Source organism: Cnephaeus nilssonii (genome assembly GCF_951640355.1).
Source record: "Cnephaeus nilssonii genome assembly, chromosome: 5".
Taxonomy (NCBI): Eukaryota; Metazoa; Chordata; class Mammalia; order Chiroptera; family Vespertilionidae; genus Cnephaeus; species Cnephaeus nilssonii.
Genome location: NC_137076.1, coordinates 19,251,277 through 19,263,522, shown reverse-complemented (window position 1 = coordinate 19,263,522; position 12,246 = coordinate 19,251,277). Strand labels below are relative to the sequence as shown.

The following is a 12,246-nucleotide window of genomic DNA, read 5'->3' as shown; positions in this document are numbered from 1 at the left end:
AGATGGCACACAGAGTGGGTTCTTTCGAACACTGGCAGGCTGGGGGCCCAGGTCAGGGCAGGTGCCACCGTTTGGGCTCCCAAATCAGGGGTGTTTGTAGCCAATGCCATCGCTGTCCAGGGGCTGGGCCTGACACAAGCATAGGGCAGGTGGCCTCACCTGGTGCACACCTCCAGGGTCACCTGGTACTCCTGGTGATGCAGGTCGGCTGCTGGGTCGTCATCATCGGCGGAGGGTGCTGGCGCTGGGTGCCGGGGCCGCTCAGCCTCGGGCTCCTGGACACTCACCAACAGCTGGAAGGACGGCTTGGCCACCGGGTCTGGCACATTGTAGGTGACATCAATCTGGGGTGGGTGAGGAGACCGAGCCTTAGGGCTCTGGGAGTGTGTCGGGGGGCAAGGCAGGGACAGGTGGGAGAGGCCAGGCTGACGATGACAGTGACATCAGCAACGGTTCCGGGGACTACGGTTACTCCATTTAGCCTTGAAATGGCCAAAGCTGTTTAAACAGATCATCCATCATCCCGTTTTTACAGGCCTCAAGCCAGGTCTGCCCGCCTCCAGGACTCTCTCTTCTACCTCCGCTGAGACCCCTGTGCCATCTGGGCTCCCCTTTTAGAGATGGGAAGGCTGAGGCTGCGAAGGTCTCCAGGCACACTTGCCTTCTCACCACTCTCCAGAGCCCGTGAGGCTGTCCTGCCCCCGCCCAGAGCTCAGCTAAACCTCAGGACCTGGCGACAGAGGGGCTCTAGGGAGGGCCAGGGGGAAGCCAGTCAAATGGATCTTTCTGGAGGGACCCGATACCCAAGGGGACACGTGATCACCTTCATTGGGCCCTGCCCTGGGCAGGGTGGGCTGCATATGGGGTGCTGACAGTCTGTCCTGGGGTCTCTCTCACATACCCACCCCGCATGCCGAGCTCAGAGCTGTGGCCCCCCCACCGCCCAGGGTCCCGGGTTCCAGATGCCACTGTGAGCACCCTCACCTGCATCAGGCAGCAGCCTTCGCCCTTGGCACTCACAAACAGCCCGGTGGGGAGGCTGGGGATCTGGGGAGAGAAGACACCGTGATCCCCCCGCGGACACACACGGGCGGGCGGGCAGCTGCCCCCACTCCCAGCCCTGGGAGCACTCACCACCGCTGTCTGCAGAACCTTCTGGTTGGCCCTGTGCAGCTCGAAGGTCTCCTGGTAGTCCAGGTTGGTGGAGGCCAGTGAGATGGTGAGGTTGACGCTGCCAGCGTAGGACAGGATGGCGTACTCGGCCAAGGCCTGCAGAGCCACACAGGTGTCCTGGAGACGGAAGGGGAGACTGCCCTCAGCGCCAGGCCCAGGCTGGCCAGGGGCCCCTCGGCTCCTCCTCCTGGACGGTGCTGACCCCGCCCAGACCCGAGCCCCTGTCCTGGCCCGGCCCGCTCGCCTGAGTGGAGGAGAAGCCCCCCAGGGCATTCCGCTGCTGGGACAGCCACTTGACCACGGGCAGGGCCGTGGCCACGTCGCCCAGGAGGGTGTAGGTCAGCAGGGCGTAGGCTGTCATTTCCACGTCCGCTGAGACCACTGCAACGGGAGAGGGAGGCGGCTGGGCCCTTGGGCCGCCGGGACCCAAACCCAGGGCCCACGGCAGGCAGCGGGGGAGGGGCTGGCAGTACCTGCCTGGGAGACCCCGTCGCTGAAGCTCAGGAAGGTGTCCTTGCCCCCGTCCTGGGAACCCGTCAGGCTCCAGTGGGTGACCCCGTCTGCAAGGCCAGGAGGGATGAGGGCCACACCCCAGGGCATTCAGCCTGGCATCCCCAGGTGGGCACCAAGGCACGGGGTCTCAAGAAGAGACCGGAAGACTGGGCCCCCGTGGGGGGAGGGTGCCCGGCCGAGATGCTGGGACAGGAAGGGCCTTGGGGCTGTCTCAGATGGGCAGCTATGTGACAGACCCAGCCTTCCTGTGCCCCTGGCGACATCACTAACCAGTGGCCTCCCTCCTGGCTAAGCCCTGATGTGTCCCATGAAGTCACTCCCCGCCTGCAAAGGCTCCTTCCCTGTGAGCTGTAAAACGCCCTCAAACCCTGAGAAAACCAGCCGCCCCGCTCCCCATCCTGAGCATTTAGTCCCAAACAGACACCCAGAGGCCAGCTGGCTGCTTCCAGAGTTTTGCTTTCTAACTTTTTTCCCCTTAAGGAGTGAAAACAACTTTTCAGGTGATGTCTGAATCAGAAAAGCCAGAATGGAAGCTCAGCCCCAGTGTGGCTGCTGGGAATATGGGGGGAAGCGGGAGTGGGGGCAGTGAAGGGGGAGGGGACTCAGTGCGGGGCATTCCGAGAAGTCACAGGTCAGTCAGTGACTGGCACTCCCGGGACACAATGGGTAGTCATTTTGTAGTTGGGGAGACTGACACCCTGAAGACAGAAAGGGATGGGGGCGGGGTGAGGACCAGCACCCTGCCAGGGATGATTTAAGGAAGCCTGGGGGACCCTCTGCTGGGGATCCCTGAGCAGTGTCCTCCCTGTGGGGGTTGGGGGTCAGTGTTCCCTATTTCCTGGGGGAAGCAAGTGATGCTCAGGCGCAATCCACATCATCAAATGACGCCACTAGGAGACGCAATAATAAGTGAGCAATCCAACAAACAAAACGAAGTGAGCAAGAGATGCCTCCTTACTCCCATCGCAGGCGTTCATGAACTGTTTCCTGGACATCGTGGGTGGCCCCACATGGTGGCCACCGGGGTGGCAGGCGTGGGGACACCTACCCTGCGTGATGGCCAGGCTGCGGAGCCTCCGCAGGGCCACGGGGGCTGCCGGGCTGCGGAGCAGGGTCAGCGTGTAGGCAGTCAGGGCGCTGGTGTAGGGGTCTGAGGCCAGGGCTACGCTGGACTCCAGGAAGCGCTGCGCTCTGGCAATGGCATCCCTCTCCTCCTGGGGTGGGGGGGAGTGGAAAGTGCAGTCCTGAGAGATCATTCTGTGACCCCCCCCCGCCCCCCGCAGCACCCCCACCTGCGTGCCGGGGAGAGCGCTGGATGGCTCACAGCCCCTTGCTTTTATGTTGGTGCCAGCATTTTCCAAATGACGTCTGAGCACAGCAGCTCAGCCCAGGGAGGCTCTGGGGACACAGGCAGAGCGCTGGCCGTCCCACCCACCTCCCCGCATCCCCGAGCTGGCCTCTGAGACCCACTGCTCGGCTTTTCTCGTCTTCAAGGCCTCGAATCAATGGCCGCCTCCTCCAGAGAGTCCACCAACCCTGCTCACACTCCCCCCACCCCAGTGTGAGTGGCTGGAGGACGGAAACCCAGCTTATTGTCCAGTGACAGGCTAGGTTCAGGGCAACTGCCCCAAAAGAATGGCTAAGTGGGAAAAGGAGTGATGGGAAGCATTCAAGAATTTAGCAAATGAGCCATGTGTTCCCGTGGGCACCAGGGGGCGCCATGGAGTTAAGCTGACTCTGCTTTAGTGTCATGAAGGCCTCAGGAGGCAGGCTCTCCCCGAGCTTTCCGTCTTTAGACCAGGACAGAGTGTGGGAGCTGCTGCGAGGGCGTGGTGCCGAGGTGCAGCCTGTACCTTCTGGGGCAGGTGCCAGGGAAACACAGCAGGGGACCCAGACCCCAGGCCTGGCCCGGACAGGCCTGCAGGGGAAATCGCTCGCTCATTCCTCCCGCCTGACCTCTCAGGCCCCTGTGCTCACCTCCGAGGCCACATCCGTCTCCAGAAGCGCAGCCACCACATAGGCCGTCAGCGGAACTGAGCCGTGGATCCCGCCCTGCACAGGGATTCTCGGCTTCACTCCGAGCCCGAGGGGCAGCCCTCTCCGCCCGGCCCGGCGGCACCAGGAGCAGGCAGGGCAGCTCACCTGGATGTCCTTGTTCAGGATCCTGCCTGTGGCTGGGAAGGAGCCGTCCACCTGCTGCCGCCGCACGATCCAGCCCTTGGCGGCCGCCAGCTCCCGAGGGTCAATGAAGACGAAGCTTCGCGCCTGGGCAAAGGACTTCAGGACAAAGGCCGTGAGCCTGAAATAGGACCAAGGGGCTGGGAGCTGCGGGACAGGGTCACCTCCCACGTGCCCGCTGGGGGACTGTGGGATGCTCCCGAATCACCCCGAGCCTCCACTTCCTCATCTGGGAGACCGGCGAGTCCAGTCTGCCCTTCCCGGGCCGTGGAGGGCACTCAGTGGAAGTGTGTGGGCACCCAGCTGGCCCAGGGATGGAGCCCAGGCTCCTCGCCAGACCCTCCCTCTCCAGCACCCAAGCCTTCCTACAGGCTGGCCCAGTCCCACCTCCCCCTGCCATGTGCATCCATGGTACAACGAAGAACGTGGCCTGGCACACAGGAGCACCCACTAAATGAACAAGTGAACGAACGAACGAATGAATGAATGAACATGCAATGAATGCGTGGATGCATAGGAAACCATCTGGAACTGATCCTGAGTCTTAAGGCTTCAAGGCTGGATCCTGCTAGTCAAGCATTTAGGGAGAAGCACGAAAAGATTGTCCATCCCGATGGACACCTGGCTCTGTGCTGAGCACGCCCACATCCTATCCCATTGTTTTCTTGGATCCTGGTCCCGGGTGTATCGTGAGGAAACAGGCTCAGAGTGGTTGGGCATCTGGCCTAAGGCCACACAGCTCACAAGAGACACAGCCCCATTTTCCCAGCTCCAGGTGGAGGCTGCTGCCGCCGCCTGTGCATCCTGTAGCCTCATCCGAAAGGGCTCTTCACAGGGGAGGGGGAGGGAGAAGTCTCGGAGCGTCACGTCACCACCACAGTGGGCCTGGCCTTGCTCGCTCTGTGTGCGTGTCCACAGTGGGAAGGTGTGTAAAGAGTCACAGCTCACTGTTTCTGACCGGCAGAGGCCTCTGGGGGCTGCTGGGGCTTGGCCAGCTTTTGAAGAACGAGTCAATGGCTTTGGCCACCCGGGGGCGGTGTTACTGTGGCCTTGCACCAAGGGCTATCAGCAAGACAGGGCCCTGCGACCAAAACCGGGACAGCAGACAGACTGCTGGGGGATGGGAGACTGGGCAGGCCACCAAGCGCGGGCCCCTCTGGAGCCACGTGAGCGACGCTGTCACCGCAGGGCTCAGCCAGGCGTGCCCCGCTCCCCCGGTCCCAGGCACTGCAGTTGTGGCTTAAGGACAGGGCAGTCTCCACACCCACAGCTGCTGCAGGTGCCGCTGGGCTGGTGCTTTGGGAGGAGGGCCCCCGGGGACAGTTGGGGGTGCCCTACAGTCTCTGTGAGCCCCAAAGTGGCCGAGGCAAACCCACAAACTGTCGTGGTCTGAGGATCCCAGGGATCAAGACTCAGGTGTGCCCAGCCCCCCACTGGGCCTGCCCTGGTCACTCCAAAGTCAGAGGGAGCCCCTTGCAAGGGAAACCGCGTGCCAGGCCACACCTCCCGAGCACCCCGACCCAGACCTCTCCAGCCATCCCTTCCTGCTCGGGGTCCCCATCCTCAGGTCCAGTGGGCCCGAAGGAGGCCCAGAGCACCCGGGCCTGTTCCCAAAAGGCCGGAGAACCGGGGCTGCGGGTCCCAGGGGCTGCGGGTCCCAGGGGCTGTGGGTCCCAGGGGCTGAGGCCACAGCAGCAGAAACTGCCACCACCCCCACCGCACCCAGGGCTAGGCAGTCCCCACTTCCCAGGCAGGCTCCTTGTCACCCTGGGGGTCAGGCCCCGCGTCCTGACCTCGCTGTGCTGGACGAGGCCCTCTGTGGCAGCGCTGGGCGTGGGACTCACCACATGCTTCCTGAGGCGTCCCGCTCCCCGAAAGCACTGTAGGAGCCATCCCGGTGTCTATAGGTCAGCTGCCGCTGGTAGCCTGTGGGGTGAGCAGAGGTGACGGCATCTGCTGCTGAATGGCCTGGCCCCGGCCGGCCCATGTCCCACCCTGGGAACCACAAACACAGCCACAGCCACATCTGGGGTCCTTGAAACTGCCCCTGGCACAGCAGGGCTGGCTAATGTGCACCATGTCGAGGCGACGCCCTCCGTCCCCAGGGGTGGGGACTGCTCCGCCCGATGGAGGCGCCACAGGGACCAGAGCAGGAGGGCAACGGGGGACAGGAGGGAGGGAGGGGGGGAGGTCAGGCAACGACGGGGCCTCCAAGCTGGGCATTTGGTCTTATTGTGAGGCCAGCAGGGGGCACGGGCAGTGCAAGCCTTGAAAGCGATCACAAACCGAACAGACCATGAGACTCAGAAATTCCACTCCAGCGACATTCAGACGTGTCTTTACCCAGCCCACGAACGGGGCAACGCGTGGCAGCACCATCCTGAAAGTCCTGAACTGGAGACTGCTCCAGTGCCCATCAACACACACGCGGACCGTGGTCCCTCTACACAGCAACGGGAGGCGAAAGGACCTCCCCCAGCGTCCCCCAGCTCAGGGGGCGACTCTTACACACACAGCGCAGGGCAGGCACACGCTGTGGATGCCGTGGTCAGAGCGCCAAGAGCAGAAAGCTCATCTGTGCTACTGAGGGCAGGAAAGTAAATCCAGATCAAACTCTGACATTTTATAGGACTTTTTTTTTCTATTCTAAATGTTTTTTATAATATCACTAGAGGCCCGATGCACGAAGATTCGTGCAAGAATGGGCCTTCCTTCCCCTGGCTGCCGGCACCGCCTTCGCTCCAGTCGGAGCCGCCTTTCCACCTTCCCGCACTGCCCAGAGGCCCGGAGCGGCTGGGGCAGTGCCTGCGTATGCAAATTAACCCATAATCTTTGTTGGATTAATTTGCATACTCACTCCTGATTGGCTGGTGGGTGTCACGGATGTATGGTCAATTTACATCTTACTATTTTATTAGTGTAGAAGATTATATTGCTATTGTTGGTTAAAAAAAAAAAAATCTACATTTTTAAAAGATGCTGTTCCTTCCCCTATGGCTGACAACCAGCACTCAGAGCCTTGTCCTCACAGGTGTGGCCCAAGCTCCTGCTGACAATGGCCCATCAGGCTATCCGGAGTGGCCTCATTCACCCACTTCCTTCCCTCCCCCCATCTCCTGTGCCTGGCGTGTGGGCCGCCCCAGCAGTCATGGCTGCCTTCCTCCCGACACCCTCTACCTTGGCAGTTCCCCCAGTACCTTGAACCAGGTAATCAGTGGTTTCCCTTTCCACTTCGGGGCTGAGCTGCCGGGTTTTCTGAAGATACTTCAGGACAAAGACGTTGGGCGCAAAGTGGATCATGTTTTGCTCTCCACAGCCAAAGGGCAGCCGCAGGAGGCTGCTGAGGTGGTTCAGGGTGGGCCCCATGACATCTCCTGGGGAGAAGGAAAAGAGGGCTGGGCTGGGGGCCGGCCTTGCCCGGGGTCCTCGCTGTCTTTGGGACAGCTTTGCAGAGGTGGGAGCCCACCTGTGGCCTCACAGTGGCCACCCCCACCTCTGAATGCTAGTGCTGCCATTTTCAACTGGACTGCACCCTGTCCAGTCAGCCCACCTGGTCTACCAGCTCTGGTGGCCACCTCATACACACCTCCCTGTGTTCCTTAGCTTGAACTCAGGTGTTCTTTCTCTGCCTTTTCATTATGCTAAATGCTTTTTGCTTTCTGGCTTTTTAAACAGGTACATTCAAGGCTATGAATTTCCCTCAAAGTATGATTTTGCTGCACCTCACAAATGATAATGCATCAATACAGCCATTTAGAATTTAGAATTCTAAACATTTTTTCTAACTTTTAATAAAAAATGTGATTTTTCTCCCTAATCATGAGTAGATTTTTTAAAATTTATTTTAGAGAGTGAGAGGAAAGGAGAGAGAGAGAGCAAGAGAAACAGCAACTTATTGTTCCACTGATTTATGCATTCATTGGTTGATTCTTTTTTTTGTAAATATATTTTATTGATTTTTACAGAGAGGAAGGGAGAGGGATAGAGGGTTAGAAACATTGAGAGAGAAACATCAATCAGCTGCCTCCTGCACACCCCCTACTGGGGATGTGCCTGCAACCAAGGTACATGCCCTTGACCGGAATCGAACCTGGGACCCTTCAGTCCACAGGCCAACGTTCTATCCACTAAGCCAAACCGGTTAGGGCGATTCTTTTTTTAAAAATATGCTTTTATTGGTTTCAGAGAGAGGAAGAGAGATAGAAACATTAATGATGAGAGAGAATCATTCGTCAGCTGCCTGCTGCATGTCCCCTATTGGGGATCGAGCCTGCAACCTAGGTATGTGCCCTGACCAGGATTGAATTGTGACCTCCTGGTTCATAGGTCAACGCTCAACCACTGAGCCACACCAGCCGGGCCATTGGTTGATTCTTGTATGTGCCCTGGCTGTTGGAACCCACAACTTTGGCTTATGGGGATGCTGCTCTAACCAACTGTGCCACACGGCCAGGGCAGTATTAGATTTTTAATAAAAGTTTCCATACATGGGTGGCTTTGGTGGTGCATTTTAAGTTTCTTTTTTCTTTTATTTCTGGACCTTATTGTCATCCCTTCAGCACTGTGTCTTCCTCTTCTTGGCCTCTCTGTCCCCCAAATTGCTGATGGGCCCTCCAGAATCCCCACTGCTCCCTGACCGCACCTCCTCTCCTTCTTGGCCTTTCCTCCTCCCGTTGGGGGGCTGCCTGGCTACTTTCTCATCGACCCCCTCTGGGTTCGCCACTTCTCTGCCCTTCTGCCCTATTGTGCTGAAGGCACTGGCACACGGGGCCAGCCTTCCCTCCTCTCCACCTCGGCCCACGTGCCTCCTCCCCGATGCCCTTCACCCCCATTTGTGCCACTAACCCTCCCGCTCAGCCACCTCTAACTTAACCTTGTACTTCAGAAATCATCAACTCCAAAACCTTCCGATTCAGCCACAACCACCAACCTCCCTGAGCCCCAGGGCTTCCACTCTCTGATGTCAGAGACCTAAGACTCCTCAGTCAGGTCTGTCTGCCCCTCCTGGCCTCTCCCCCTCTCCCCACCCTTCCAGCTCCCACAGTGCTACTTCCCACTGCCGTGCCTGAGCTACAGAAGACAATCCACAGCCCCAGAGACCCCTGGTCACAGCCTCTTGCCCCTGTCCAGCCAACGTTCTAGATGCCTGCCCTCTCACAGGACCCCACTCCCCACCCTGTGCCTGACTGGTTTCACCTGGCCGTTTGGCCTTCTTTGCACATCACCCCAGCTCCATTGCCCCTGGAGTTTATCACCTGCCCCTTGGGCTCACCCTACACAGGGCTTGGACCGTGAAGGTTGGACCTGCCTTCTCGGCCAAACAAGGAGCTCCTCAAGGGTAGGGTTGGGATCATCTCTGGGACTGTCCCCAGAGCCCTGCATGGAGAAGACACTAGAAACTACTTGTTAGGAGAGCGGGGGTAGTGGCTGGAGGCCCCGGGAACACAGGTTCCCAGCAAAGCCCAATGGGACTGAAGTAGCCACCTTGCCCTCTGGGCTCCTGCCCCGTCCTCCCGAGCCAGGCTGCGGAGCAGACACACCTATGAGGGAAGCGGCTGCCCGCTCCGAGCCGGGGATGGCGCTGTGTGGGACCCCCAGGGTGAAGGCCTCGCTGTAGCTCTCATCCACCTCCATCTTCCTCCAGATGCGGAACTCGCCCATGGAGCCCCAGCCCGTGGAGAAGCCGATGAACTGGACCTCTGGTGCCTTGGGGAGGGTCCAGGTGGTGATGACAGACTCGTTGGATGGCTCTGGACCATAGCCAACCTGAAAAAAAAGAGGCCGAGGCCGCTGGAGGCTGGAAGAAAGCACGCAGTGGCGCTCAGGCAGCCACGACACAGGCTACAGGGCCCAGGTCAGAGACACTAGAGGTTATCCTATCCATTGAATGGCCAACTGAGACACAGCATGGCATCTACAGGCTCCGAAGCGACCGGGAGCCCTGGAACCTCTGGGCCTTTGCACATGCTGTTCCCTCTGCCTGTTCCCTCTGCCAGGAACATCCTTCACTCTGGTTTGCCCAGTTGGCTATGTCCCTCCTCAGGAAGATGTGCCAGCTGCTCCTTTTCTGCGGCCCCTCTCCTTGGATCAGAAAGTACCCTGAGCCCCTTTTACCTGTTCACACCCACTTTCCTTCTCCCTAACCCCCCACCACCACTCAGCTCCCAGAGCCCCAGGCACTTCCTCTGCCGTAGCTCTCACCACACGCAGGGAAGACTGTGAGAAATGAGGTGCCACCCTGGGTCTATCCTCCCTCCTCCCCACCCCTCCTCAGAGCCAGACACAGAGCAGGAAGCAGTCAGGGTCAAAGAGTCACGAGGTTCCCGTGCCCAGCCAGGCCAGCCCAGCCGTGCCTGGATGAGCCCGCCGTGCCAGCTGATCCAAAATGTTCGGAACTCATCCCAGGAGAGGATCTTGGCTGTGTGTGTGCTGGCCACGGGCTCGCCCATCTTGCTGGTGGAGATCCAGGACCTGGTGTTCTGGTGTCCCCCCAGGACGATCTCGATCATCCCCGCGGTGTCGTGGGGCCCGGGGGACAAGGCTACGCGGGCGTCGTTGTGGGCTCGCACGGCCAGGTCGAAACGAGTGAGGCGCTGTGGCCGCTGCACGTACTGGAACTCGTACTTGTTGGGCGTGGAGATATGGACTCTCTCTGGATGGAGGAAAGGAAGAGGGGGCATTGTGGGTCGCCTGAAGGCCCCGCCTCCCTGTGCCTGCTCCTGGCGCTGAGAATTGGGACCATGGGGAGTGGGTCTCACTGTGGCTCAGTCAGCAGCTGCAGAGGCCTGGCTGCTGCTGGCGTAACGGCGGCTTGTCCAGTAGCACAGGGAAGAAGTGCTCTCGGGCAGGCTTCCTACAAAGATGCACAAGACCTGTACGCTGGGAACTGAAAGTGCTGCTGAAACTAAAGAGGACCCAAGTCAGTGGGGGGCCAGATACGTTCGTGGGTCTGAAGACAATATTTCGAGATATTAATCTATATATGTGATATCATCCCAACAAAATCCCAGCAGGGTCTTTGGAGAAATTGCAAAGCTGATTCTACATGGAAATGCAAGACCTAGAAGAAGCAAAACAACTTTGATAAGAAAGAATCGAGTTGGAGGACTCACCCCATATGACACTGAGACTCTAAAGCTACAGGAATAGCCCGGCTGGTGTGGCTCAGTGGTTGACCATCGTCCTATGAACCAGGAAGTCATGGTTTGGTTCCCGGTCAGGGCACATGCCTGGGTTGTAATCCCCTCCCCCAGTAGGGGGCAGGCAGGAGGCAGCTAATCAATGATTCTCTCTCACATTGATGTTTCTATCTTTCTCTCCCTTCTTCTCTGAAATCAATAAAATATATTTTTAAAATATATTTTTATTGATTTCAGAGAGAAAGGGAGAGATAGAAATGTCAATGATGAGAGAGAATCATTGATAGGCTGCATCTTGCATGCCCCCACACTGGGGATCAAACCTGCAACCCGGGCATGTGCCCTTGACCAGAATCGAACGTGGGACCCTTCAGTCCACAGGCTGACGCTCTATCCACTGAGCCAAACCAGCTAGGGGAAGAAGAAAAAAAAAAAAAAAAAAAATATATATATATATATATATATATATATATATATATATATATATATATATATTAATTCTCAAAAAATAAATAAAATAAAGCTACAGGAATCACAACAGTGTAGCTTTGCTGTCAACATAGACAAATCCCCAATGGAACAGAACAGGGAGTCCAAAAATGGACACACAAATGTATGAACAACTGACTTTCAACAAAGCTGTGAAAGGCAATTTCACAGAGAAAGAAAAGTCTTTTCAAGAAATAGTGCTAGCCGAAACCGGTTTGGCTCAGTGGATAGAGCGTCGGTCTGCGGACTGAAAGGTCCCAGGTTCGATTCCGATCAAGGGCATGTACATTGGTTGCGGGCACATCCCCGGTAGGGGATGTGCAAGAGGCAGCTGGTCGATGTTTCTCTCTCATCGATGTTTCTGGCTCTCTATCCCTCTCCCTTCCTCTTTGTAAAAAATCAATAAAATATATTTTAAAAAAAAAAGAAAGAAAGAAATAGTGCTAGAGCCCTGGCCAGTAGCTCAGTGGGTTAGAGAGTCATCCCGATATGCCAAGGTTGTGGGTTCAATCCCTGGTCAGAGCATATACAAGAATCAACCAATGAATGCATAAATAAGTAGAACAACAAATAGGTTTCTCTCTCTCTTTCTCCCCTCCTCTCTCGCTCTCTCTCCTCCTCCCTCTCCCTAAGAAAGAAAGGAGAAGAGAAAGGGTGCTGGAACCACTGGCTATCCAGATGCAGAAAAATAAACTTTGATCCATATCTTGCATGGTCTCCAAAAATTAACCCAAAATGGGTCATAGCCATTTTA

The 12,246-nt window shown here is 57.6% G+C and overlaps 1 protein-coding gene across 1 annotated transcript in view; it reads right to left on the bottom strand.

Moving 5' to 3' along the window:
• CPAMD8 (C3 and PZP like alpha-2-macroglobulin domain containing 8) overlaps nucleotides 1–12,246 on the bottom strand; it is a 63,667-nt gene that overhangs the window by 8,601 nt on the left and 42,820 nt on the right. The window contains exons 24-35 of the mRNA XM_079772746.1: nucleotides 10,218–10,516; nucleotides 9,405–9,630; nucleotides 7,062–7,238; nucleotides 5,709–5,790; nucleotides 3,829–3,985; nucleotides 3,664–3,738; nucleotides 2,735–2,900; nucleotides 1,647–1,733; nucleotides 1,418–1,554; nucleotides 1,135–1,290; nucleotides 985–1,047; nucleotides 160–344 (exon numbers count right to left, since the gene is read on the bottom strand). Coding sequence (XP_079628872.1) covers nucleotides 160–344; nucleotides 985–1,047; nucleotides 1,135–1,290; nucleotides 1,418–1,554; nucleotides 1,647–1,733; nucleotides 2,735–2,900; nucleotides 3,664–3,738; nucleotides 3,829–3,985; nucleotides 5,709–5,790; nucleotides 7,062–7,238; nucleotides 9,405–9,630; nucleotides 10,218–10,516 — 1,810 coding nt within the window. The remainder of the gene's footprint in view (nucleotides 1–159; nucleotides 345–984; nucleotides 1,048–1,134; nucleotides 1,291–1,417; nucleotides 1,555–1,646; nucleotides 1,734–2,734; nucleotides 2,901–3,663; nucleotides 3,739–3,828; nucleotides 3,986–5,708; nucleotides 5,791–7,061; nucleotides 7,239–9,404; nucleotides 9,631–10,217; nucleotides 10,517–12,246) is intronic.